Source organism: Perognathus longimembris, chromosome 28 (assembly GCF_023159225.1).
Source record: "Perognathus longimembris pacificus isolate PPM17 chromosome 28, ASM2315922v1, whole genome shotgun sequence".
In the NCBI taxonomy this organism is placed as follows: Eukaryota; Metazoa; Chordata; class Mammalia; order Rodentia; family Heteromyidae; genus Perognathus; species Perognathus longimembris.
Genome location: NC_063188.1, coordinates 50,001,308 through 50,028,780, shown reverse-complemented (window position 1 = coordinate 50,028,780; position 27,473 = coordinate 50,001,308). Strand labels below are relative to the sequence as shown.

Genomic DNA, 27,473 nt, shown 5'->3' with positions numbered 1-27,473 from the left:
TGTCCATAGTAACTGCCTCACCAGCATACCTTTTTCCATCCCAAATGAAGCTGCTGCCATCAGTGAACCAGGTGTGCTCGGCATGTGATAGCGGCGAATCCAGCAAGTCTGGCCACTGGAGGCTATGTGCTTGGGACAGGATCTGCTCATAATCATGCAGGGGCGCTTCCAGATCCAGATCTGGCAGCATAGTTGCTGGGTTTAATGCTGTAGGTACACAGAAGAGGATATGTGCGGGGTTAAGTAACAAGGTCTGGTAATGGACCATGCGGGCATTGCTCATCCACCAGTCGGGTTGTTGTTTTAGCATCCCCTCTAGAGTGTGTGGAGTGGCCACAGTCAGGTTCTGTCCCAGAGTCAACTTATCTGCATCTTTTACCAAGAGGGCTACTGCAGCTATTATTCTTAAGCACGGAGGCCACCCAGCGGTGACAGGATCCAATTTCTTTGACAAGTAGGTGACTGGTCGTCTCCAAGGCCCAATTGGTTGGGTGAGCACCCCTTTTGCTATTCCTTTATTTTCAGCTACGATAAATGTAAATGGTTTATTCACGTCAGGTAGGCCTAAGGCAGGGGCTTCCAGAAGGCTTTTCTTGATTTCCTCAAAGGCTTTTTGCATCTGCTCAGTCCAATGAAATTCTGGGAGGTTTTTGGTGGCTTCATATAGGGGCTTGGCCATTTCAGCGAACCCAGGTATCCAGAGCTGGCAAAAGCATGCTGTTCCCAGGAACTCTCTGACTTGTCTGGCTGACTTAGGCACAGGGATTTTCAGCACAGTCTCTTTACGTGCATCTGACAGCTTGCCCTCTTTTATTATGAAGCCCAGATAGGTGACTTCAGGTTTACAAATTTGTGACTTTTTAGTGGAGGCCCTATAGCCAAATTGCCAAGAGTCTTTAAGAGCCTAGCTGTTTTCTTTAGACAGCTATTTTTGTCTGGAGCAGCTATTAACAATATATCTACATATTGCAATAGACTTATTCCAGTATTTTTGGAGCGGTACTCACTCAGGTCTTCAGGAAATGCCTCATCGAAGATGGTAGGCGAGTTCTTGAATCCTTGAGGCAGCCTGGTCCAGGTCAATTGACCACTTATCTCGATCTCAGGATTGTGCCAAGCTTTGGCTCTGTGGGGCTAAGGGCAGGCTAAAGAAGGCATCCTTTAGATCCAACACAGTATACCACACATGGCTTGGTGACAGGGAGCTCAGCAGGGTATACGGGTTTGGGACTGTTGGATGAATGTCCATTACTCTCTTGTTAACTTCTCTCAAGTCTTGCACTGGTCTGTAATAATTAGAATTAGGCTTTTTTACAGGCAACAGTGAAGTATTCCAGGCTGACTGGATGGGCTTCAGAACTCCTAAATCTAACAATTTTCTGATGTGAGGAGTGATCCCCTTCTTTGCTTCTAGTGACATAGGGTACTGGCGAACTATTACTGGGTCAGCCCTGGCTTTGAGTTCCACAAAGATTGGAGGATGATGTTTTGCCAGTCCCATTCCCCCAGTTTCTGCCCATGCTTGGTGAAACGCCCGTAGCCACTCATTTTCTGGAGACTCAGGCTTGGGATACTGCTATAGCCTATTCTCCTCTTCTAACTTGCTAGTTATTAGTATACTAACAGGCTTTTCTCTTGAGTTTGTCACAGAAGCCCCACTGCCTGTGAACTGTATCTGAGCTTTTATTTTTGTTAAGAGGTCACATCCAAGCAATGGATAGGGTTGGTCAGGGATGACTAAAAACGAGTGGGTTACTTGACCTACTCCCAAGTCCACTGTTCTTTGGATAGTCCATTTATAGGGTTTAGTGCCCGTCGCACCTTGGACCCATGTTGTTTTAGTGAACATCGGCCCTCTCGGGGCTAGTAATACTGAATTTTCTGCTCCCATATCTACCATGAATATGACTGGATTCCCCTCCACTTTCAATGTTATCCTGGGCTCAGGGAGGGGGTCTGAGCCCCAACTGCCTCAGTCACTGTCCTCAGCCAACTCTAAGGCTGGCAATACTCTTGATCCTACTTTCTGTTTTTCCTCCTTTTTCTTGGCTAGCTCTGGACAGTTTTTGATCCAATGCCCCTCCTCCTTGCAATAGGCACACTGATTCTTCCCCACTCTTTTTTTTTTTTTTTTTTGCCAGTCCTGGGCCTTGGACTCAGGGCCTGAGCACTGTCCCTGGCTTCTTCCCGCTCAAGGCTAGCGCTCTGCCACTTGAGCCACAGCGCCGCTTCTGGCTGTTTTCTGTATATGTGGTGCTGGGGAATTGAACCTAGGGCCTCCTGTATCCGAGGCAGGCACTCTTGCCGCTAGGCTATATCCCCAGCCCCTCTTCCCCACTCTTGATTAGGGTTTGGGCTCCTTCTCCTTACTTGGAGAGGAGGACTGTCTAAAGTTTCCTACCAGCACAGTGGTCAGGATTTCCCTGAGGTCCTTCTTGTGTTGTGCCTGTTGTTGCTCCAAAATTCTAGCCAAACTCCTTTCCTTAACTCTGTTCCTCTTTTCTTGCTCGATTCCACGTTCTTTGTCCTTCCTTTCCTGTCTTTGTTCTTCTGTTTCTCTCTCATTATAAACCTTTTCCGCCACTGCTGCTAGATCCCTAACAGATTTTTCACCAAGCCTGTCTAGAGCCTGCAACTTCTGCTTTATGTCTGGTGTGGCTTGATTTATGTAGGCAAACATAATCATCTGAGCAGATTCCTGGGCCTCAAGATCATATGGAATGTATTGACTAAAGGCTTCCATGAGCCTCTCAAGGTATGCTGCTGGACTTTCACTTTCTCCCTGTCTAATATCATAAACTTTGGTCATATTGGTAGGTGGGCGAGCTGCCGCCTTGAGACCTGCTAACAGAGCCTGGTGATAGACAAGGAGTCGCTCCCTACCTTCAGCCATATTGTAGTCCCATGCTGGTCGGGTCTCGGAAAATAGGTATCAATCAAGGCAGGATTCATGATGGGTGTTCCGGTGGGGCAGGGGATAAATCTCTGGGCTGCTTCTTGGATACGATCTCTCTCCTCAGTGGTGAAAGGACCTGTAAAAGCTGTCTACAGTCATCCAAAGTAGGCTGGTGAGTGAAAAGTATAGTTTCAAGCAAGCAAATTAAATCCTGGGGTTTCTCAGCAAAGGGGGCATTTTGGGCACGCCAATTGTAAAGATCACTAGTAGCAAATAGCCAGTATTGGAATTATTGTCGACCATCTGCATCCCCAGGATCTATAGGGCGCAGGGGAAGGGCAACAGAATTATGAAGAGATGGAATTCTTTGGCGCTGGCGAGTTGACTGGGCAGGACCCACCAGAACGGAGGGCACAGCTGAAACATCTTCCTCAGAGTCCTCCTCTTGTAGAGTTAACTGGGGTGGGGAGTATGGAGGGGGAAACATTTCCTCCTCCATGCTTCCTCCCTAGAGGACAGGTGGGTACAATTTCTTCTCTTCCCTCTTGGTTTCTCTCTTGTCACCCCGTGTCTTTTGAGTGAATATTGGGGTAGGGGAAGGAGTGGAGGAGGGTGTCGGTAAGAAAGGCCGAACCCAAGCTGGAGTGTCCCTGTCAACTAGTTCCCTCCAGGTGTCTATATAAGGAACCTGGTCTAGATAGCCCGAACGAGGGGCGGGCGTCGATTAGGCATTGTAAAGTCCTGATCTTAACTATGTCAAAGCTCCCCTCAGGTGGCTAATTAGCTCTCTCAAGGGTGGTCCATTCTGACTTGCACAGGGTGATCCATTTTTCCTTCTAAAGGGGCACACCTTGGTTCTGAGCTATCTCCTTAACCTCCCTCCATTGAGCCAGGGTCAAGTCTAGGGGGCTAGATAGAGGTTCCCAAGATAGAACGTTACCCATAGCTCTGATCAGATGTTCAGTCCAAAAGGCTACAAAAAAACCCACAAAACAATTAATACAATACAAAAGGAGGAAAACCCACAGGCCTGAGAACAAGAAAAGCTATGAGTTGGAGATCTCCCAAGTTGGCCCACAACCTCCTGCAAGGGTGCAGAAGGAGTGGACTCAAGTTGGCCCACAACCTCCTGCAAGGGTACAGAAGGAGTGGACCCAAGTTCAAGGTGGGATTCAGTTCCCCTTCAAGGGTGGAGCATCTGGGGCATCCCCAGTTTCCCCAGTATTGCAGAATAAGCACATCCGCTTCTACAACCCCTCCAAGAAATAAGCAAAAGCAAAACAAACAGACAAATTACAGGACAAGGCAAATGAACAGTGCTGTTTTCTTACCTTCAGAATCTGGGGTCTCGGGGGTCTCTGGGCTATCCCGAACGAAACCCCAAATGTTATGCCAAGTCGCGAGAAGACCACCAAGAAGGCCACCATGACTCAGACATTCCAAAATGCAAAAGCAAGGCAAGGCTTTATTCAAGTGAGCTGCAACTTGGGCCTCGTCCTACCCACCGACACAATGGAGGTTAGGAGGAAGGCCCAAGTTGTGATTGCACAGGGCTTATAAAGGCAAAAAACAAAGTTACAGCAATCAGGTGTTCAAGCAAGACAAAAAACAAAGTTACATCCATCTGGTGTTCAAGCAAGAGAAAAAACAAAGTTACAGCAATCAGGTGTTCAAGCAAGCAAGATTAGGACACGGGTACAAATCTAATTGGCTCAGGGCTCGAGGCACAGGGCTCTAGGCATTCTGGGGGCAGTTAGAGTTAAGCATTTCCAGCGGTTAGAGTTCTTGGCCGGCTGGGCCCTAATAAGCGTGTCCTGTGTTTGCTCACAGGGCCTGCTTATCTCAGGTTCCTGTGGTAAAGTGGGGCCTGACTTCAGAATGGCTTTAGTCTGGATCTTCACTGGGTTTGAACGCATGTTATGTGCTTGCTCAGCTGGTGTGCTAACCACTTGAGCTTATTTCCAGGCCATCTTTTTGCTGGTTGATTTGGGGATAGAGTATCACAGACTTTTCTTCTTAGGATGGGCTCTGACTAAAAGCCTACAGATCATAGCAGTAAGGATTACAGGCATTAGCCACCAGCACCTAGCACAAAAGTGAATAACTCAATGTCTGAAAATAATGCTTAAATTTTTAATGAACTAAATCATAATTGAGAGTTGATAAAGAGTAAATTAAAAAATTATTTCTTATGTTGGTAGCATCTTTTCCAGAAATACTCTCACAGACATTCTCCAATAATGTTTGACCAAATGTTTGGACACCCCATAATCAATTCAAATTGGCACATAAAATTAACCTACTTGAGAATATAAATAGTTGCTCTCCATCAATGAAGCATGACTGAAAATAGATCATATTCATTTAATAAATTTGTAACAATTTAAATACAGATATAAAAAGTGAGTGGTGAACCCAGTGCACAGAAGAAAATTATAGTGAAAAGTATATAGAAGAAAGAAAAAAGTTTACCTTGAAATGAGCCAAAATAATCCCAAAATCAAACATTTGAAAATTAGTCTTTAGGGTTGATGGCATGGCTTAAGTTTAAAATTTCCTACCTAAAAATTTCGGGCCTCTGAGTTCAGTGTTAAACTCCTAGTATTGTGAGCTGTAGGTTTGTCATACACAGCCTTTCTTATATTCAGGAATTTCCCATGTATTCCTAGTTTCTCCAGAGCTTTCATCATAAATGGGTGTTGGATCTTCTCAAATGTTTTCTCTGCCCCTATGGGTATGATCATGTGGTTCTTGACCTTGCTCCTACTGATGTGATGGAGTACATAAACTGAATTGTTGTATATGTTAAACGAGTTTTGAATCCCTGGAATGAATCCTGTTTGATCATATTGTATAATTTTTTAATGAGTTCTTTAAGTTGATTGGCCCGAATGTTGTTGAGAAGTTTGGCATTGATGTATTTTCAATGTACTATGTGAAATTATTTATTTTTTTCTTCTGTGCATCTTTCTTATGATTTATCCACTGTTGTCACTGTATTTGATTCTGCTACCCTGGGTACTTTATTTTGTGTGTGTGTTATAGAAATCTGCTATTTTTTTCATTTCTTTATTGTCAGAGTGATGTACAGAGGGGTTACAGTTCCATACATAGGGCAGTGCGTACATTTCTTATCCAATTTGTCTGTCTGAATTAGGGAAGGGAAGGGGAATAATAAAATGGTGAGACAAAGTGTTAAAGGAAAACCAATGCAACAGCAATACTTACAAGACAATATGCTGTAAACTAATTGTACAACTTGGGGAGAGGGCAATAGGGGAGGAGGGAAGGTAGGAGAAAAATGAGGGAGGGGTAACAAGTTGGACAACAAATGCATTCAATATCTAATCTATACAACTGTAACCCTTCTGTACTTCACCTTGACAATAAAAAAAGCCTGAGTACTCTGCCACATATTAACTCTTCTAGGGTAGGCAATTACTTGACTATAGTAGTGGATTCTGCTGTGTTAGACATACATACTCTAGGGTGCATTACTAAGGCTTCAACTCGGGGCTTCAATACAAACTTCCTTCTCTCTTAGCTTTCTTGCTCATAGCTAGTAGTACCCTACCAGTTGTGGCATGACTCCAGTCCAGCATTTTGCTGAATAATTGGAGTCAAAGTCTTGCTGACTTTGAACTGTTACCCTCCAGGTGTCAGTTTATTGAGTAGATAAAATTTAAGATAAGCTCTACTCTCTGGTATGCAAAATATTTTAAATCAGTCTCTTTACTTCCATTTACTTTAATCTACAATGTTCAGAAACTCTTAATAATCTCATAAGGCAGTAACTTAGAAGTGACCATCAGAAAATATGATTTGTAGCTATGTGTACTAATAGCCATTTATATTTGCTTTTGCTCTCTCAAATGCTTGATCATGTTGATAAGGTGTTCTGTTGTCCACATTAGCATTGAGTAGGTCTTACAAATTGAGATCTCACCCTTACCTACCTTCTTCTTCTTTCTCTTTTTTCTTTCCTATTTCCCGTTTTCCCACTGGAGAACAAAGAGAAAGGAGAGTGAGATATGGTGTTTTAAAAATCATATCAACACATTCTCTTTACCGGTAATAAGTAAGCATATGTTTCATACTGATTCAGGGTTTTCTTTGTCACTTGAAGAGGCAGATGAAATTTGGAACATACGGCTGAAGATATGCTATTTGGAGGCTTCTGTTTGGATCTAGACTTTATAGCTCATTGTGTAGGACATCAAATAATATGTGGGCTATGCTTTTCCACCAGACTGATTTCAGCTCTCCATGAGAGCACCCTGGTGATGACTTAATGTTTGTGAAATAATTTAGTAACTTGCAGTGTATTAATGACAGCATCATAAATAGCATTATTTTCCCTAAGTGAAAATATTTTCAGTCAGAGATGTGGCACAGTAAGGGGATCTTTTTCTCTTGATTGCTTGCTATAATCACAAGTGGGTTCTTTCTCTAACTTGGCAAGTTACTTTAGAATAAGATGGATTCAGAACTTCTTTATTGGATCATAAAACTCCTTGATGGCTGTGGGGATAATTTTGTTGTTAGGCTCATTCAGTTCTATAATGACTAATCTAAGGAGGAGATGGAGTGATTTGATTTACCCATAGCCCCAAAATATTCACAGGTTGTATTAAGTTTACCCCTAGTAGACATATTTATATACATTTTATTTCATTTCTACTTAAGATCTTAATTGTGAAAAACATTAGAAGTTTGCCAGATTTTCAAAGAAAAAACATAATATTTACAAACTGGACAAATAAGGTGGTGGTGTTTTGGAGAAAAATGGAAACAATTTTGATACTTAACATTATTACAGAAGGAAGAGTTGAGATATAATTATATAAAATATGCATAAAATGGAGTTCCATTTCATGACAGTGTTGGAGAAACATTCAAAACAGAGTCACTTTTACATTAACTTCTTTTATTTGTTTGTTTGGTAGAACTGGGATTTGTATTCAGGTCATCCATCTTCCTAGATAGGCAACTCTACTTCTTGAGCCATGCCATAGCCCTTTTTGCTTTAGTTTTCAGATACGGTCTATCAGTTTTTAACCTGAGCCAGCCTAAGAATGTGATGATCTTTCTCTTTCATCCCCAACATAGTTGAGATAACTAGCATTGTACCATTATAGCTGGCTATTTCTTGAGATAGAAGCAAGCTAACATTCTGCCTGTGCTGGCATCTAACTACCATACTCCTGATCTCCACACCCAATGTAACTGGAATCACAGATGTGAGCCTCCACATCTGGCTTTTGCTTGTCTTGAATCTTTAGGATGTTACGTACCATAAAAGGATATATGTCATGTTTCCAATAGATAGTTCTTTCGTACATCAGGAAGGAAATTTTGCATTGTTTTTTTTTTCTTTTTGGAAGTCCAGTTGCTGCCTCAAATGCAGACCCAATGTTAGCTATTCCAGTCCTTTGAAACATTCCACCTTAAAAATAGTCAGCTTTTCTTTTAGAGCTTTTGAGTCCAAAACTACTAGATAGTTCTGGAGCCTGAAGTTGATGTCATGTAAAACAGCTGGGAGAACAAGCCCTTCTAGTCGATATGATACTCTTAAGAGTATACCATATTATACTGTACTAAGTATAATCAATAGTTTATACTATGTAGAAGAATACATTGCCCATATGCATTTAATATTTATTGATTCAGTCATTATAGTTCTTAAGGGTATTCCTTGTATTTCATAAACATAAACCAGTGGACATTGGTTGTCAATTTGGAAGGCTCTTATACAATAATCATGGCAGCAAAAGCACCTACTGAGTATATAAATTCATGTACCTATCTGTGACCTTTTGGAGGCTTGACAAAGTGATGTTTTCATAAGCTTCTTTTGTTAAAACTTTTTCAAATACAAGTGTCAGTAGTTGGTCTTTCTTTCCTAGGAAAATTTCATTGAGGTGATAAAGCATCAAGAATTCCTCTTGCTTCCAGCTAATGAAATTTCAAAACTTCTGTGCAGTGATGACATTAATGTGCCTGATGAAGAAACAATTTTTCATGCTCTGATGCAGTGGGTAGGTCATGATGCTCAGACTAGGCAACAAGACCTGGCGAAGCTCCTTTCTTATATCAGACTCCCACTACTCCCTCCACAGGTATGGATCTTTATCTGGGTCAAAGAAATTAGAGTTCTAAGTATGTACTTATTTGACTCTCCAGTAAGTTCTATGAAACCATAGATTTTCCTTGGCTTTACACATGTGCAGTAGTATAATATGGACTGCCACACTGGAGACAGAAAATTCATCCAGAGCCAAGACATCTGACAAAGAATTACATACCAGTGTAATTTTAAACCCAAGTTTCTAAACCTAAAATTCATAGATGAACTTCAGAATATACAGGAATTTTATGTATTGCAGACTTGGGATGTATGTGTTGTGTTACTTGCAAGAGAGTCTAAGTGACTTATCTGTTCTCTGACACAAGGTATTTAAGAGGCAGCGTGATATCACCTGAGTGATTTTTAGGAACATAATTTCTCCTGCCCTGATCAAGATGCACTGAAGCAATGTCCACAAGCCAGGCTGAGGAGTATATTTTAACAAGTACACCAGATAATTTTTATGCATCCCTAAATATTAGATACTACATTGGTATAATGCATTGGAAGTCCTTAAATTTACATTCACATATCTATTTGATATTCTTGCAGCAGTTATTCTTTTGAAGAATTGTTTTCTTGTTTTGGAGGGTGTTTTTTTGGTACTGAGATTTAAACTCAAGAGTCTCATGCTTGCTAGGCAGATGATCTTACTGGGAGATATGCTCCCAGAACTTTGTACTTCAGTTTGTTTTCAAACAAGGTCTTACCTTTTTGCCTAAGCCTGCCTGAACCATGATCCCTCTACGCTTCCTGGATAGCTGGGATAATAAACATGCACAAGCGCACCTAGCTTCTTTTCCTTGGTTGACTTATGTGCTTGTGAACTTCACAGTTTCTAACCATGATCTAATCTCCACCTTCCACACAGCTAGAATTACAATTCGGAGCTACCATGACTGCCTTGAATTTGCAGCTCATACACCCAACCAATGGCACCTGTGAGAATGGCTTTTTCCTAACTTTAAGGTTATCATGTTTTCTTGAGGATGTTTTTGATAGGCAATGCCATGCAAGTTTAGACTTTCAAAAATAAATTTAAAACTTACCTTAAACTAATATTTTAGAAATGAACTGTGAGAAGAGGATGGTGATAAATATTTCTATAAAGCAGGTACATATTGGGCTAACAAGGAGGATGCTTCAAGTTAAGTAACATCAAAATACATTATTCACAACTATGAAAAAAATAAACCTGTTGAAATTGTTTTGGGAAAAGAGAAATTGGTCCAGTGGCAGAGGGAGAGGGAATAAGATTGATTGCAATACAGATTAAACATAATGTGGAAATGTAACAATGAAATAACCTCTATAATGAATGTATGCAAATGAAACAATTACATATCTTAGTCTTCAAACCTATTTCCAACTACAGAGACAATTAAGAAATTCCCTAGGGTCTCATTAGGCCATCAGTGATCCATCAGTGATTATAAGTGCAGTAATAACATATCTGGAGCTGATGGGTTTAGAGTAAGAAACCTCAGAGTGGTTTTAAAGTGTGACATTCACACTACCACTCTGCCAGATTTGCTCCCTGTCCTGTGAGACTGTGGATTCCACACTAGGATGAAGCCAGTCTAAGATGCCCCGTGACATATCCTCTTCACTTCTCTCTCACTCACCTCAGGAAAAAAAATGTGTTATCAACTTTCATTAGTGTCCATTAGGATCTTATTTTATGTGAGATGATGACTTTTACCATTTACTTTTGCTGAGATCTTGGCTGACTACAAAACAAATACTACCTTAACCCAATTCAAGGTATGTGCTTTAAGAATGATCCATAGAAGTGATTTGATAAGACAGATGCTGTCCCTTATGGGTGAGACTATTTTAACAGAGCCAAATGCATGCCTACTACCACTCTACTACCTCTAGTCAACCACAAGTTTGAATTAACTGTGCAATAGACTAGGAGCTGCATTCTTTGGGCAGACACAACTAGCCTCTTGGATGTTTTTTGTTTCCAACGGTAATTTTTTTTGACATAAATGTATGGCACCATTGTTTCTTAGTTGCTTGCAGATCTTGAAAACAGTTCCATGTTTACTGATGACCTCGCCTTCCAGAAGCTCCTGATGGAAGCTATGAAGTATCATCTCTTGCCGGAGAGAAGACCCTTAATGCAAAGTCCTCGAACAAAACCTAGAAAATCAACCGTGGGTGCACTTTATGCTGTAGGAGGCATGGATGCAATGAAAGGTAAAAGGGAACAATCAACAGACAGTTTAACCAAATGGATATCATCAGGAGGTTCAAATATGTATTGAATGAGGGAGCTAGCCAGGGAGTGGGCAGATGAATGGAAAAGGGAATAGCTGATCAATACAGTCATAATACTCATTGTATGAATGTGAAAAAGGAAGTGGGAAAATTGAGGTGCCTGGTTAGGGAAATGGTAGGAGAAAGGAAAGAGAATGACTGAAGAGGTGACTCTGATGGAGATACACTGCACACGTTAATGGACATATTAAAATTCATTTCCCTTTGATGATGGAAATTTTGAAGGTAGAAAAGTGGAAAGGAAAATCTACAGGTGCATGTAGAAGAGAAAAACAGAAAAGGGCAACTATATATATTTTTCTACTTTTATTAACTACAAACTGTAATGTATTTCATTATGATATTCACATTCATGTAACATATATTGATAATATTCACTTCCTCTACCACTCTTATCTTTTCTCCCTCCATCACTCTTTGCTTTATCACAGCATGTTCTCATGGTAAATAAGACACTTTTGTGAGAGAACTCTTATCACCACTTACAATCCAACCTCTCTCTCAGTTTGTTCACTTTGTCAAGTAATTTTCCAATGCAGTTTCCAGAAAATATTTTCTAACCACAGGACCTATAAAAAGATTGTGCAGTGATTTCTAAAATTGTAGGACTACCTCAGAAAGATACAAATACAATGAACTCATCTAATTTCAAGTCAGGGGACTTGATGTTTTATTGTACTGTGTTGAAAAGAATTAATAGTAGTGTATTAGAATGTTTCTATGGTATTTAAATTGAAAGATACTAAAAACAAAATGAAGGTACATTTATCTTTGCACCGTTTTTTGGTTTGTTTTATAGCATCTAATATTAAAGCCAGCTGTTTGCACATGCTAGACAAGTCCTTTAACACTGAGCCACATCTCCAGGTCCTAGTTTCTGATATATTTTTGAGGTTTAATACACAGTTTGAGTTTTCAAAGCTTTGTGTTTACTTGGCTTTCTAGTGTGTTTCTGTTTTTGCCATTTTCCCGAATTTAAATTTATGTTATTGCTACAGAGGATGGTGAATGTTCAGCCTACAGGCCATGTAAGGCCAGCAAGGTAATGAAAGGTCATATACCACACTTTAATGTGGCAGTCCATCACTTGAGAACTTTTGAGTTCCTACTATATACAGACACAGGTAAATTTCTTTATGGAAATTTGCTGGCTATAAAAACTGCATTGCTTTGAGTATGTAATCCTTCACTGGAATTTAAAAAACATAATCTCAAATTTTCACAATACTAAATACTATGAAAGGTACATCTTACATTAGTTAACCCAAGGTAAAACATCTAGAAATGGTGGAAATCAAATTCTTGACTAAAATCTATGATGTTTTTCTACACTGCCATTATTGCAGAAGAAATAACAAACAGAATGGATAAGAACTACCTTTGAGGTGGTTGAAAACGTAGGGTGAGGTGGGTGCTGGGGACTCATGCCTATAATCCTAGCTAGTCAGGAGGCTGAGATCTAAGCATCACAGCTTGTAGCCAGTTTGTAGAGTGATACTTTAATCTCCAAAGTATATCACCCACAAGCTGAAAGTGGAGCTGTGGCATAAGTGCTAGCCTTCAGCAAAAACACTCAGAGACAACGCCTGAGTCCTAAATTCAAGGGCCAGGGTTGTCATTAAAAAGAAACAAAACACATCCAGGATGAGCGCTGCCCTTAGGTTCAACAACAGAAAAGAACATTTAAAAAATTAAAACAAATCTACATATACAAAAAGGAAAAACTAATATATATTTATGTAAATCAATATAGTATTGAAGAAATGTACCATTTCACATTCTTTCACAAAACTAAAAAAAATTCTATACCTCTACTTTTTTTTCTTTCTTTTCATTTATTTTTTCATCAGTTGTGGGCCTTGAACTCAGGACGTGGGTGCTGTCCCTGAATTCTTTTGCTCAAGGCCCTCACTCTACCACTTTGAGCCATAGAACCACTTCCATTTTTTGAGTGGTTAATAGGAGATATAGGTTTCATGGGGACTTTTCTGCCTGGGCTGACTTTGAACCAAGATCCTCAGATATCAGCTTGCTGAGTAGCTAGGATTACAGGCCTGAGCCATTGGCACCCAGTTTACTTTTTCTTAGCTTGTTTGTTACAGTGTTTCTTTGAAGAAATTGTTTGAACTTTCACCTTTGATGTTTAGGAAATACAATATTTCCTCAGGATTTAATTTCCTTTCTGACTCAAAAAATAAAGTCTGTATTAGTTGTTAAATATAGATACTGCACAATTGGCTGGCAATAACTCTTACTTTAACAATGTCCCTAAATGAATCATTAGAAAGTTCTAAGCTTGAATTGAGGTAAACCTTGTCAGATGATAACTTTTGAATGACTTGTACATAAAAACTATCACTATTTTTTTAATTAACAGCAGTGGATTTTGAACATATTGCAAAGAACACAGTGAAGGCAAATATAGTTACTTTATGGTCATTTACAAAATGGTAAAAGAAAGTAGTCAGAGGTATTCACAATTGCAGGAACTAAAGTGTTCTTAGTAATGCGGCTAGGTGGGTTTTGTTCACTTTTCTTTTTTTGACCAGTCCTGGGGCTTGAACTCAGGGCCTGAGCACTGTCCCTGGCTTCTTTTTGCTCAAGGCTAGCACTCTGGCACTTGAGCCACAGCGCCTTGTCTGGCCTTTTTCTATATATGTGGTGCTGAGTAATCAAACATAGGGCTTCATGTATACGAGGCAAACATTCTTACCACTAGACCATATTCCCAGCCTATTTTGTTCACTTTTGCAATAATTGTACGTGAAGATTTATGAGGGGTTTAGAATGCAATGAGAAGCAGTACTATTTTTCTTCTCAATATTTTATTTTTAAATTTATTTCTTTATTGTCAAAATGATGTCCAGAGGGGTTACAGTGTCATATGTAAGGCAGTGCATACATTTCTTATCCAGCTTGTTACCCTCTCCCTCATTTTTCCCCTACCATCACCCCTCTTTACTTCCTTCTCTCCTCATGAGTTGTACAGGTGGTTTACAGCATATAGATTTGTAAGTATTGATGTTGCATTGGTTTGTGTTTTATCTTTTTTCTCTCCATTTTGATATTCACCTTCCCTTCCCTAGTTCTAATACATACATACATATATATGTGTATATATATATATATAAAATACCCAGGGTACCAAAATCTGTTACAGTAATATCAGTGGTAAAACCATGGGGAAGAAAGACAAAAGAAAAAGGCGTAATTTCACATGGTATGTTGAAAATAACAACAATCATAAAACAATTATTTCTATAATTTTGAGTTAATTTTGCTTAGCATCATCTTATGTGTTCATATGTACATAGCTATTGAGCTATTGTGATCTTCTAGGATTATCCTAGACGTGTACTGATTAGTCCCAATGAGGGAAATCAGAGAGTCTATGTTCCTTTGGGTCTGGCTCACTTCACTTAGTATATGTTTTTTTTTTTTCACAGTAGTACCTGATGATTGCAATAGTTACATATTTCCAGTTGGAATGTTGATGTGAAAGTACAGATGCCTACATATATAGATGTATACCCCAAACTAAAAAGAAACAATATATTAAATGTTCATATGTTCATATATAATTAAAACTGTGAAATATGTGCAAGTATTCAATAGTAGACTCAAATTACACACACACACACACACACACACACACGATGCTTGACACTTGTTACTTTTTTCTTTTGCCAGTCCTGGAGCTTGAACTCAGGGCCTGAGCACTGTCCCTGGCTTCCTTTTGATCAAGGCTAACACTCTACCACTTGAGCCACAGCACCATTTCTGGCTTTTTCTCTATATGTGGTGCTGAGGAATTGAACCCAGGGCTTCATGCATGATAGGCAATCACTCTACCACTAGGCCACATTCTCAGCCCTGACACTTGTTACTTTCAACAGTTCTTATAAAAGGTTTGACACTTGTATTTCTTAGTACAACTAATAGCATAATACAATGAAAGAAGTCACTATGATGGTGGAACCTTTTTATATCCAGCAATTTTGCTCTGTACACTACAGCAGTGGTGAACTTATTGTCCTTTGACTTGTCTGTCAGATTTTAGTGTTGAATTAATTAATTTTGGCTGTTAGATTTAAAACATATGTGAATGAGGTCAGTTTAAAATTTTACCTAAAGTGATTTTTCTGCTATTCACTATACCTCTAACAGGTACTACTACAATTGAAAAATATGACCTCAGGACCAACAATTGGCTGCATGTTGGCACCATGAATGGGCGTAGGCTTCAGTTTGGAGTAGCAGTTATTGATAACAAGCTTTATGTTGTGGGAGGAAGAGATGGTTTGAAAACATTGAATACTGTGGAATGCTTTAATCCAGCTGTCAAAGTGTGGATGGTAATGCCACCCATGTCTACACATAGGCATGGTTTAGGTAAGAACTTGATATTTTATAACTTCTCCACAATACAGCCTTTAGAAACACAAAACTTAGTTGTACAATATGGACTCCAAAATGCTGAGAAGCTTTAAGCCAAAAAAGTTAATTGCAAAACTCTTCAATTATGTCTCTTCAATCAGTTTTAAAGATAGAAAATGTGGATCTAGATATATTCTCAAGACACTAAAAGTACAACTGAGAGAGTTTTCTCTAGGCTACATTTATTCATTTTTCTTTTTAAATTAGTGCATTCCATTACTTATTTATGTTGACTTTAGTATTGAGACAGTTATGACCCATAGCTATGGTTGCACATTGTCTATGGTGAGGCCATATTTACCTTATAAAGAATAACCAATTTGTCTATATATAGAAAAGCCATTTAAGACTCAACTTTTGAGCATTCAGATGCTTCCAAAATTGAATAATATACATTATGTGTGACATACATAAATGAGCCTCATGCTATTTTTCTTCTTTAGGTGTGGCCACTCTTGAAGGACCAATGTATGCTGTTGGTGGTCATGATGGATGGAGTTATCTAAATACTGTAGAAAGATGGGACCCTGAGGGGCGCCAGTGGAACTATGTGGCCAGTATGTCAACTCCTAGAAGCACAGTTGGAGTTGTTGCATTAAACAACAAGTAAGTCCTAATACACCTGCTGTTCACTCCTACATCATGTGTCATAATCCACAAATCAATATGCATGACTGGGATCTCTTTGTTATCAATTATAAACTGTTGGAATTTTCATTTATCATGATGGTCAATAATGGTGTAAAATAAGCACTAAATTAAATATTCTGGAGACTATTGCTATTCAGTCTGACTCATTTAATTTTATATTTTGCTGAATTGCTACTGCAAGTCATTCAGCATGAAGAGCAGTTAGAAAGTAAAATAAATACATACCACCTTCATTGTTGTAGGAATAAATTTAAATTAGATTAAAATTCTTCTCATCTGAAGAATTGTTATTGTAAAGGTAATGGGAGAAATGATATAACCAATCTCTCTTCCTAAGGAAAAATCCAGATTCTACACGTTATCCCACTCCTTTATTGGGTTTTCAGTTAATAGCTTTATAGTAATAAATAGTTTATACTACATAAATTATAACAGGGAGTCAATTGGCTAGCCAGTTAATCTAGATTCTATGTTCTATGTTTTACCTTACTTGGTTGTTAAATTTTTATCATCATAATGGTAAGTAGTTTCTACTAAGTACAGTAGCTTTTATTAGGGTTTCTGATGTTAGGCTTGTAGACCATGATAAAATTGCAAGACTTTTGCAATGCATTGTTAGGACCATCCTGATACTACTTTTAAGTTCACCTACTTTTTTCTACGCAAATTTCTTCTGGGATTTTTTGGTAGATTACATCAAAATTACTTGTACAAAGATGATAGACATTTGGGAGTAGGCTGGACCTTAACAGTTGCCAAAGATAGGTCTATTAACAAACTCAGAGTATGTATTGCAAGGTAGTAATGTAATAGTACATATACAGTAAATCAGAATGGTCAAAAATTCAGATGGACAAGTGGCTCATGACTGTAATGCAAGATATTCCAGAGGCAGAGACTGGAAATATCACAAGTTGAGGCCAACCCCAGGCAAGTAGTTATCTCAACCAATAGACTGTCTGTTATCCCAGATAGACAGGGGACATAAGTAGGAAGATGGAAATCGGGCTGGTCTGGGTAAAATTCAAGGTCCTATTCAAAAAATTACTAAAGCAAATTCTGTGATTCTGTTTTGTTCCCCCTTTTATAGATTGTATGCCATTGGTGGGCGAGATGGAAGCTCTTGCCTGAAATCAATGGAATACTTTGATCCACACACTAACAAGTGGAGTCTGTGTGCTCCAATGTCGAAAAGACGTGGAGGTGTGGGAGTAGCAACATACAATGGATACTTGTATGTTGTAGGGGGCCATGATGCTCCTGCTTCAAACCATTGCTCCAGGCTTTCTGATTGTGTGGAAAGGTAAACTGCTTCTACTTATGTGCACATGTGATTAGTGAGTTCTTTAATTTTTAGAAATGGGGAGGCACTTTGAAATCCTCCAAGGTAATCTTCCAAATAATGTTTAACTTTTATTCTCAGGCTAAAGTATTTTTAAAATCCTTATGAATTTAAATTCAGTATCAACCTTTTAAATCATCTCACTTTATGATAGTCGTAATGAGTCAAAAGGATTAAAGAATAAGGAAATTTTATGCTGATATTCCGAATTGTTAATCTCTTATATTTACTTAGTCATTTAAAAAAATCTTAGCTGAGTGCCTATTGCTCATGCCTATATCCTGACTACTCAGGAAGTTGAGCTTTGAGGATCATGGTTTGAAGCCAGCCCAGACAAGAAACTATGTGTCCAATTAACCACCAGGAATGCTTAGGTGGAGCTCTGGCTCAATTGCTAGCCTTGAGCAATAAAACTCAAGGACAATACCCAGAGTCTGAGTTCAATCCCCAGTACTGGTACACATATACAATAAAAATTGAAGTTCACCATAAAACTTCATAAAATAATCACATTATAGAATAATGAGTCAAAAGGATTAAAGAATAAGGAAAGTTTATGCTGCTATTTCAGTCAATTCACCAGACTCAATGCTAATAGAAAGCAGTATGAAAAGTCACTAACATAAAATATACAAGCAAAGTTTCCTCAGAAACTTGTTGATGATTTTCTGAACAATGACTGTTGGAATAAGTATTTCCTATCTCAAAGTAAGTTCTTTGAGTGCGGGACATTAATTTGGATTAATGGTGTGGCAAGTTGGCTAATGCAAGGGTCTTATGGCACTATAATTATTTTTCCATTTACATTCCCTTTCAAGGTAGACAAAATGTATATATACAACAAAATAATTGCAACTGAGACCAAATTTTGATACTTTTGATATTCCTTATAAATCCATGATGGGTATTTATATTTCTGCCCCAAAACTCTGTCACTAATGTTTCCATAGGAATTGCACATCACATTGTGTAGTATTTTCCATGTTAATATTAAGTCCAATAATCCATACATAAGAGACATCTTTTTATTTATCAGTACCTTGTTCAGTTTCTTCCTATTCAATTTGAATTTTTGTCATTTCTCTTCATTACTTAATTGTCCTGACTAAAACTTGCAGTATCATCTTGATTAGAAATGTTGGAAGTAGAGACTGTATCTTGTTTGCGGTCATAGAGGAAAAGCTTAGAGGGGAAATGTATTTCTTTGACTGTTCTGGCAAGTATTTTAGTAACGTCTCTTGTGATATCTTTGTGTTTTTACAGAACAATTTCTGGAGGTTTATTCTTTTGCATAGGCCTTGGTTTTTGTTTGTTTTGTTTCATTGTATTCCTGTAATCTTATGTTGAAATTAGACATTTGGAAAAACAGATTTCTCTGTGACATTAGATTGGCTTCATGTGCAAGAATGTCATCACTAATTTGCAAGGCATTTGCAAGTCATGTTCTCTATATGAGATCAGCCCAACATAAAATCTTTAGGCTTATTTTAGGCTTTTTCTTTAAATGCTCTGTGTGGAGTGTGTGTGTGTGTGTGTGTGTGTGTGTGTGTGTGTGTGTTTCCTCACACAATGGCTACTTTTAAATATTTAAGTATCCATAAAAGTCTGAATCCAGTTGAATCATTCATCACTTGTTCTAATTGTTTACACATCTGTAATCTACATGAATTTAAGGAAGAATTATCATATGCCAGTAGAAATATATAAACCTATTTACTATTTGCTTTTGTAGAAAAGTTAATGGTGTGGGGTATAAAATAAAGTAAGTTCCGTCATCTAAAATGGGAATAGTCTAATCTCATAGGTTGTGAAGTTAAAAAATACGTGATGCACTTAACTAATTGTCCATATACAATGGAAACTCATAAGTTAATGACAAGTATTGTTTCTATCAGTATTATAAAGTTGCAGTTATTTTTGTTCATGTTTTTTAAATTAGTATAAATTTTATTAATGTCATTATCCATTAGTAACATATCATTTTTTATTGAAAAGACATTTTAAAAATTGTAACTATTGAAGTGTAATTTTCTAAAGGTCAAAATCATACCTTTTGTACTAATACAAAATGGAAGGAACCATGTTATTTGATTTGATTTACTGACTAATAAACTAACTCTAAGATGTTAAAATGAGTTCAAAAGAGTGAAGAAAACACACTTAGAAAACAGAATGCTGGAAAAAAATCTTAATAGCTATGGAAAGATTTAATATATAAGGCAAATAAGATACAACCATTGGGAATCATTTGATGTCTAGTATGCAGAACTAAATGCTACAAGGTAGAAATGAATCCATTTGTATTATAACAAATCTATTTGTATTATTGTACAGTTCCACTTGTATTATCATAGAATCCCGAAAAGCAATATTCTACAAGTTGGCTTCTTCACATGCAGTTGTGATACAGCTGTGTCAGTAAGAAGTCAGCCATAGATGGACAAATTGTGGAATCAGATATCCTCATTTATTTTCTTGGATGGATTTTCTGACACTTGTTTGCAAAAACACTTTTGTTCTACCCAGTGCCATTAGAGTATCTTACTCAATTATTTCAGATAAATATTTATCTCATATGATTCTAAAACTACCATATTGTTTGGGTCAGAGAACATTATTTCTATAATGCTAATGAGGCAAATCGAATTTATGACTTCAAGTAAATTGTACCTAATTCCTCTCAAGTGGGAGCATAAGTCCATGATGAATTCAATTTTACTTTTACTAGAACGTATGTATGTATACCAATAAGTGATGTGAGACAGAAAAGCAGAAAAGAAACAAAAAGGGAGAGAAAGGACATTGTTTTAACGTCAGTATGATAGAATGGCTACTTTTGCTTTTATAATTACCACTGCACGTCTTTAAAGTTGATAAGCTATATTACCATGATTTTTTTCTTTAAATGAGTCAACATTTCCTCAATTCCTCTTGTTAACCAAAATACTGAGAATATGATTCTGAGCATTAACTGACATTCAAAGGCAAACAAGTGTTGAGTGGTTGGGTGTGAATCTGTAAAACAATCCATCCTGCCATGAGTTCCACCTCCCTATTCACACATTTCTGCACACAGACTGTTACTGAGTACAATTTTGCTTGATAGTAGCTGCTTCTTAGAACATGCAATTATGAATTTTTGGTTCTGTGTCTTCTAACATTAAACTCAAGATGATCTACTGCATGACTATTATATTTAATAGATATTGAACTTGTCTTAATGACTTTTTAGATAATACTAAAATATTCTTGAGTGTGAGTTCAAGTATGTATGGAAGCTGAGAGGAAATTACACTTAGAGAGATGAAGTAAGAAAAATTTAGAGATTATAGAACTAAAGTAAATTAGAATCTGATAAGTAAATTTGTATGTGTGTGCGTGCACGCACGGGAGCCCATGATATAGGTCTTCAATGGTGTGTGTGTGTGTGTGTGTGTTTGTGTGCGCGCCTGCTCTTGGAACTTAAACTAATGTTTGGTCCTTGAACTTTTGTACTCAAGCCTACCATTTGAGCCACAGCGTCACCTCCTGCCTTTTTAATGCTAATTAAACGTAAAATTCTCAGGGACTTTATTGCCTGGGTTGACTTTGAACCGCTATCCTCAGATCTCAGCCTCCTGAGTAGCTAGTATTACAGTCATGAGCCACTAGTGCCTGGCTCCTCAGTGGACTTTTACAAATAGATAATATTTTATTTTTTGCTAGGCCTCCAGCTTGAACTCTGGGCCTGGGTGTTGTCCCTGAGCTTCTTTTGTTCAAGGCTAGCGATCTGCCACTTGAACCAAGTGCTACTTCCATGATAAATTTTTTTTTTTTACCGGTCCAGGGGCTTGGTACTCGGGGCCTGAGCACAGTCCCTGGCTTCTTTTTGCTCAAGTCTCTGTACCTCTTGAGCCACAGAACCACTTCCGGGTTTTTCTGTTTAACTGGTCCCTGAAGAATTGAACCCAGAGATTCATGCATGCTAGGCAAGCACTCCATAGCTAACCAACCTTCCCGGCCCTGATAAAATTTTTTAAAAGGAACAACATTTCCCAAAAAAAATTATGAACTTCATTATTGTTCACACTTTTAGACTTCAATGTCACTTATTTTTGAGACCTCAAGCATTAGGGAAAAAAATCTTAGGATTTTAATTTCTATTATTTATTCTGTTTTCTGAATAGGTTTAGTATTTATAACAATTTTAATTTTAACAAAAATATATAAAATAAAGTTATTGTCTGATCTAGCCTTACCTATAGGCCAGATCAAAACAGGAAAAACAAAACTTAGACTCCTGGAAAGATAAAAAAGAACACAGAAGGGAAAAATACAAGATATAACTTTATTCATTCAATTAGAAAATAATATTAAAAGTAAGATAATGAATTTAAAAGCAAACCTGAAGCACTTTAAAATGTGAACTATAATATATACAGAATCAGGCGTCTCAGGTCTATCTAACGTTAATGACCAAATAATATGAAATAAAATGTTATCAACTTGTATAGTAAATGATACTAATATGAGTACTGTGATATAACATATGTGTGTGTGAGTGTGTGTGTGTGTATAAAACGTTAAAATCCCAAATATGTGAAATTTCCTTGAAATGAATGAGTTCTAAAAGCAGTTAGGAAATGTTTTTTAAGTATGCTTTCACCACCCTCTGGTGGCCATATTGAATTATGTCATGTACATACTCAACTTACTTTGATAATGGTTTTAATTTTGTTTGTCCTAATATGTATATATTTTATTGTTGACATTATTTTATACTTTAAGATTGTTGGATTTTCTTTCCTGAACCTCTTAAGATATGATCCAAAAATAGATTCCTGGTCAACTGTGGCACCTCTGAGTGTGCCTCGAGATGCTGTTGCTGTGTGTCCCCTTGGAGAGAAACTATATGTGGTTGGAGGTTATGATGGACGTACTTATTTGAACACTGTTGAGTCGTATGATGCTCAGAATAATGAATGGAAAGAGGTACTCTCCAAAACACTTAACTTTTTATATTTCACTTTTTCGTGTTTACTTTCAGTATTAATTGTACATTGTTACTTTTTAGTTCTTAACCATATCCTTTAGTGAAATGGATGGTATGTGTTTTATCTATGCCTTAGATAATTACTAGGTGATTTAGTTGAACATTAACAGGATCCTATATGAAAAAGGGATTATTCCTGTGGCTTCATGGAAGTATTTCTTCACCGAAAAGAAGTTAAACTACTTCAGTAGTTCCGAAAATTCTCTCTGGGCAACTATGTAGGTATTGTGACTTGTGAAATGCAGAACAATCTCTCTTTCTGCAATTTAATTCCATTATTGGTAAACAAACTGTAATTTCCAATACTCCTAGCTTCTTTAGTTATTCACAAATTCAGTTATTCACAAACAGCAAAATAGCAGAATTACATAGTCTCAAAAGAGCCAAGAATCATATAGATTACCTCACTAGGATGGTACTGAAAAAGGTCACCCTAATTATATACTGAAGATGTTAAAAGAAAATTACTTTTTTGGAGTTGGAGTCAAAGGGAGAAGAGTAGACAAATGAGGAAGAGAAGGAGGGAGAATGCAATCACTAATTGAATGTGTATACTACACAATTAAGAAAAATAAGGGAAGGGATGGATTGAGAGGAATGGGTGAGAGTGAGCGAAGGGGTGATATTGAGCAAGATGAATGAGATGAGGAAGGACTTAAATGTAGACAGAAATGTAAAAATCTCTAAGTGGCAGAGCTCATTTTTTAATGAGATGCCTACACTTGTTTCTGTGATTTGTTGAAGGGGACCCTCTGAAGAGGACCATAAAACATGAACTTCTGTGAGCACTTTAGAGCTTGACTTGATCCTTCATTATCACCAAGAGATATTTACTGAGTGCTAAATATATAAGAAATTGCTGCATGTGTAATAGATTTGGGGAAGATTTTTTCCAGTAGCATATTTTAAAATATGAAAAAACCATGACAAAAATTCATTTATCAAAAAGAAATCCAAATTAACAACATATTCTGTTCTTTAAAAATAATATTGTTGATCACAGAAATTATTTGAGGCAAATTAACCACCAAACTGATAGCAAATTGAATACTTCTTATATATTAATTTATTTTCTAGGCGTTGTAAAGAACATTATACATTCTTAGAAGGGCTATTTATCTTTCCATGAAATTATAAGATAAAAAGAAATTAAAGAATGAAAAAAACTAAAATTATGTTTCAGATATTTTTCCTACTGATAGGCTTAGATTTGTATATATTGATTTGTCAATGAAATTATAAGTTAATAAAATAAAGTATGATTAACTTGTTTTGTGTGTGCCCGTGATGGTTCTTGGGCATGAACTCAAGGCCTCACACTCTTTCTTTGCATTTTTACTCACAACTAAAGCTCTACCACTTGAGCGATCACTCTAGATCATGTTTTTTTTTTTTTTAATACTTAGTTGGAGATAAGAATCTCAAGGTTTCTCTTCCTGGATAGTATCCAGACAATAATCTTCACATCTTGGCCTTGATTATAGATAGGTTTGCACCATCAGCACCAGACAATTAACTTCACTATGTACAAAACAGTAAACAAAGGGGTTGTGTCTGTCCCCTCAGAACATCTCAAATTCTACCCTTTAAGTAGGTTCTTAACTTTAGCATTGCTTAGGACTAACCAGGAAAAGAAAGCAAACAGAAATTTAGGTAAAATAATCAATAGATTATTTATCAGCATAATATTAAATTCCAATTATATGTTGGTAGATTCTTAAGAGCTCTAGATTATGTTCTTGGCTCTGTCACTGTTTTAACTGTTTTAATGTGTGATATTTGTAAAGAGTAATAAGAGAACAATAGTGGTATCATATACCAAATACTTATCATTGATCATTTTCTTGAATTCTCACAAAAAAATCTTCATGGGTATTATTTGCCATAATTGTTCAAGTGGCACACAACTTCAGACACAAGTCTGTTATCATTTTGAAAGTTACATTTTTTCAACCAACACTACAGTGTTTCCTAGGGTGCAGCTCTTCTTATTTTTGTGTAAGGTGAAAACTGGGACAAAAAAGGTAGGACTTTTAAAACTCTGACATTCTTTATTATATTAAAATGCTCTCACATGGTGTTTCTTTTCTTCTTTTTGTTTTAGGAAGTTCCTGTTAACATTGGAAGAGCTGGTGCATGTGTTGTGGTGGTGAAACTCACTTAAAACTCAAAAGAATGGCCGCAGGATAATTTCAAGAAACAAAGCAAGAGGAACAGAGAAAAAGAAATAGGATCTTTTCTGCAGTTAATAACTAAACTGGAAAACCATTGTGTCAGTGTAATATGTAGATAGGATTGTTCTCATTTGTGAAACTGAAACCATTTTTAAATGATCTACCTTCAAATTTTGAATATGTGTTGTCACAGCTGATAATATAAACAGAAATCCCCTGCACTAGGTTTTGCCTCATTACTTAGAATGTTAAACTACTTAATGAAAATTGATAGTGACTGAAGTGTGAAGGCGAGAAAAGCATCATCAGTTTTCAAGTTAAAAGCCTGAAAAGACAAAAACAGTTCGTATTTATGAAAAGGTACTCTGTTATTTGGAATATAACCTAATATAAGAGAAAATGTGTGACCCTTAAATCATGAAGGCAGATTTTCAGCAACATACCATTGTCTTATTCAAACAGTAGCCCAAATACCTAAATAATATCTTGCATTAACCTGAAAGGAAGGGTTTACTCTTTCAAGGCTTAAAAAGTGGTCCATTATAATGTGCCATGTTGACTATGTCAACATTTTCAAAATTTTACTCCTTTCCATAACTATCTACCAGAGCTATCATATAGATTTGATATTTCTCAACATATTGCATTATTACTTAGTTACACATAAAACATCATTGTAATGCCACAAATATAATTCATATAGTAAACCACTAAATATTTATCATATTGATACAAACTGTGACCTCAGTTTTCTGGTGTCGGGGACTCACTTTTAGAGAAAGGAATGTTCTCTGCAAATGTTTGTGTGATCTTTGTAAACACCTACATTTAAGTTAAACAAGTTTAAAAATAACAATTTTAAAGTACATCAAAATTGATAAGTAGCACAGTATTGACATATGGAAACACCAAATTATATAATATGTATGGTCCATTCTATAGTTAGGATTTATGTACCAACACATGCCTTTATGTTAATGTTACATTTATAACATGATTAGATTCTTGAGGACATATGTTCTTCAAAAAATGTCCCTTTTAAATTGTAAAGTGACAAAAACGATTTGAGTAGTGTTTTAGCTTTCAATTCTTATTTCCAGTTAGTCCATGTAGTTATAAAATGGTAAGGCAAAATACTGAAGTGAACCTCTTTATGAAAATAACTTTTCAAACTAATGTTCAATTTTAGAATTTCTATAACATGTTCTTTTAAACAAACTTCATATTGTAGACTGTTAAACTAACACATGAAATCCAGAGTGATGGTTATAAACGTACTACTACCTACTCAATTTACAATGGAAAAATATACGTTGTGCAAAGATATTTGTACTTTGACAAATTGAATTTAAATAAAAATCTTTTTCCTGTAGTTATAAAGTGTCTTTTTAGAATATGTCAAGTTCAGTCTTTTGTTATATTGCTACGATAGGCAGCATATTGAAAGACAAAATAAAGTTCCTCCTCCTTTGTTTTTACAATTGTGTCTAATTCTGTTAGCTCAAATACAGGGTGATAGCATTTTTCACACACACATACACACACACACACACACACACACACACACACACCTCTGTTAGATATTTGGTTGTTGTTGTTGTTGTTTGGTCCATCCTGAGGCTTGAACACAGGGCCTGGGCATTGTCCCTGAGCCTCCTTGTGATCAAAGCTAGCACTTTTACCATTTGAGCCACAACGCCACTTGTGGCTTTTTCTGAGTAGTTTATTGGAGATAAGTCTCATGGATTTCCTGTTTGGGCTGGCTTTGAACCACGATCTTCAGATCTCAGCCTCCTGAGTAGCTAAGATTACATGTGTGTCACCAGCACCTAGTTATATCAGGTCTTTTAAAGTAACATTTTATCCAAATCAATGTGAAAGTAGAATAATTCAATCCTTTATCCCAGCACATAGCTTGGTCTGTTGAGCTAAGCATGTGGCCAAGCTCTAAAAGACATCAAAGCAGCTATTTGGTACCAATAGATTGATTGTCCAGAACCTTGCTTGCTAAATCAAGTGGAGATGGAATACCATGTTCTTGAATACCATGTTCTTGATGGTTCTGCTCGAATTGCATCTGCTTGGACTTCTTGAAGAGAAACACATTACACAGTTACCATTGCATAGGTACATTTGAAAATCATATTTGGGCTCCTGTAAACCAGAATGAGCTGCCAGAAGCTGAGATTTGACAAAAGTAATGGAGAACTACAGAGGCTCAAAGAAGTGAATTATACTATACCCATCATTGTACTCAAGCATAATGGGAAAAGGAAAGAGGGACAGATTATTGCTAATATGACCTATTGAGTAATTTAAGCAAATGAAATAAGAAGGAACTATTAACTTAGTCTCCCAACAAATGTATGGGCTCACCCATTTAGACATTCCACCCTGATTTTTTTTGTTTTTTATAAATTAGCTTCTTGATTTTTTTCTTTTATTTATTTATTTATTTTTTACAATTGGGCTTTTTTATGTGAAACTCCTCCTACCAAACTCAGCACCCTCCACAAAGTTATTTTAAT

General features: G+C 37.0%; 1 protein-coding gene across 1 annotated transcript in view; it reads left to right on the top strand.

The window, feature by feature from the left end:
* The window catches only part of Klhl4 (kelch like family member 4), an 89,908-nt gene extending 63,594 nt beyond the window's left edge, over positions 1-26,314 (top strand). Inside the window, exons 6-12 of the mRNA XM_048335351.1 lie at positions 8,803-9,015; positions 11,042-11,228; positions 15,477-15,701; positions 16,190-16,352; positions 17,488-17,700; positions 22,539-22,710; positions 24,876-26,314. Coding sequence (XP_048191308.1) covers positions 8,803-9,015; positions 11,042-11,228; positions 15,477-15,701; positions 16,190-16,352; positions 17,488-17,700; positions 22,539-22,710; positions 24,876-24,935 — 1,233 coding nt within the window. The 3' untranslated portion in view covers positions 24,936-26,314. The remainder of the gene's footprint in view (positions 1-8,802; positions 9,016-11,041; positions 11,229-15,476; positions 15,702-16,189; positions 16,353-17,487; positions 17,701-22,538; positions 22,711-24,875) is intronic.
* Positions 26,315-27,473: the final 1,159 nt, after the last annotated feature.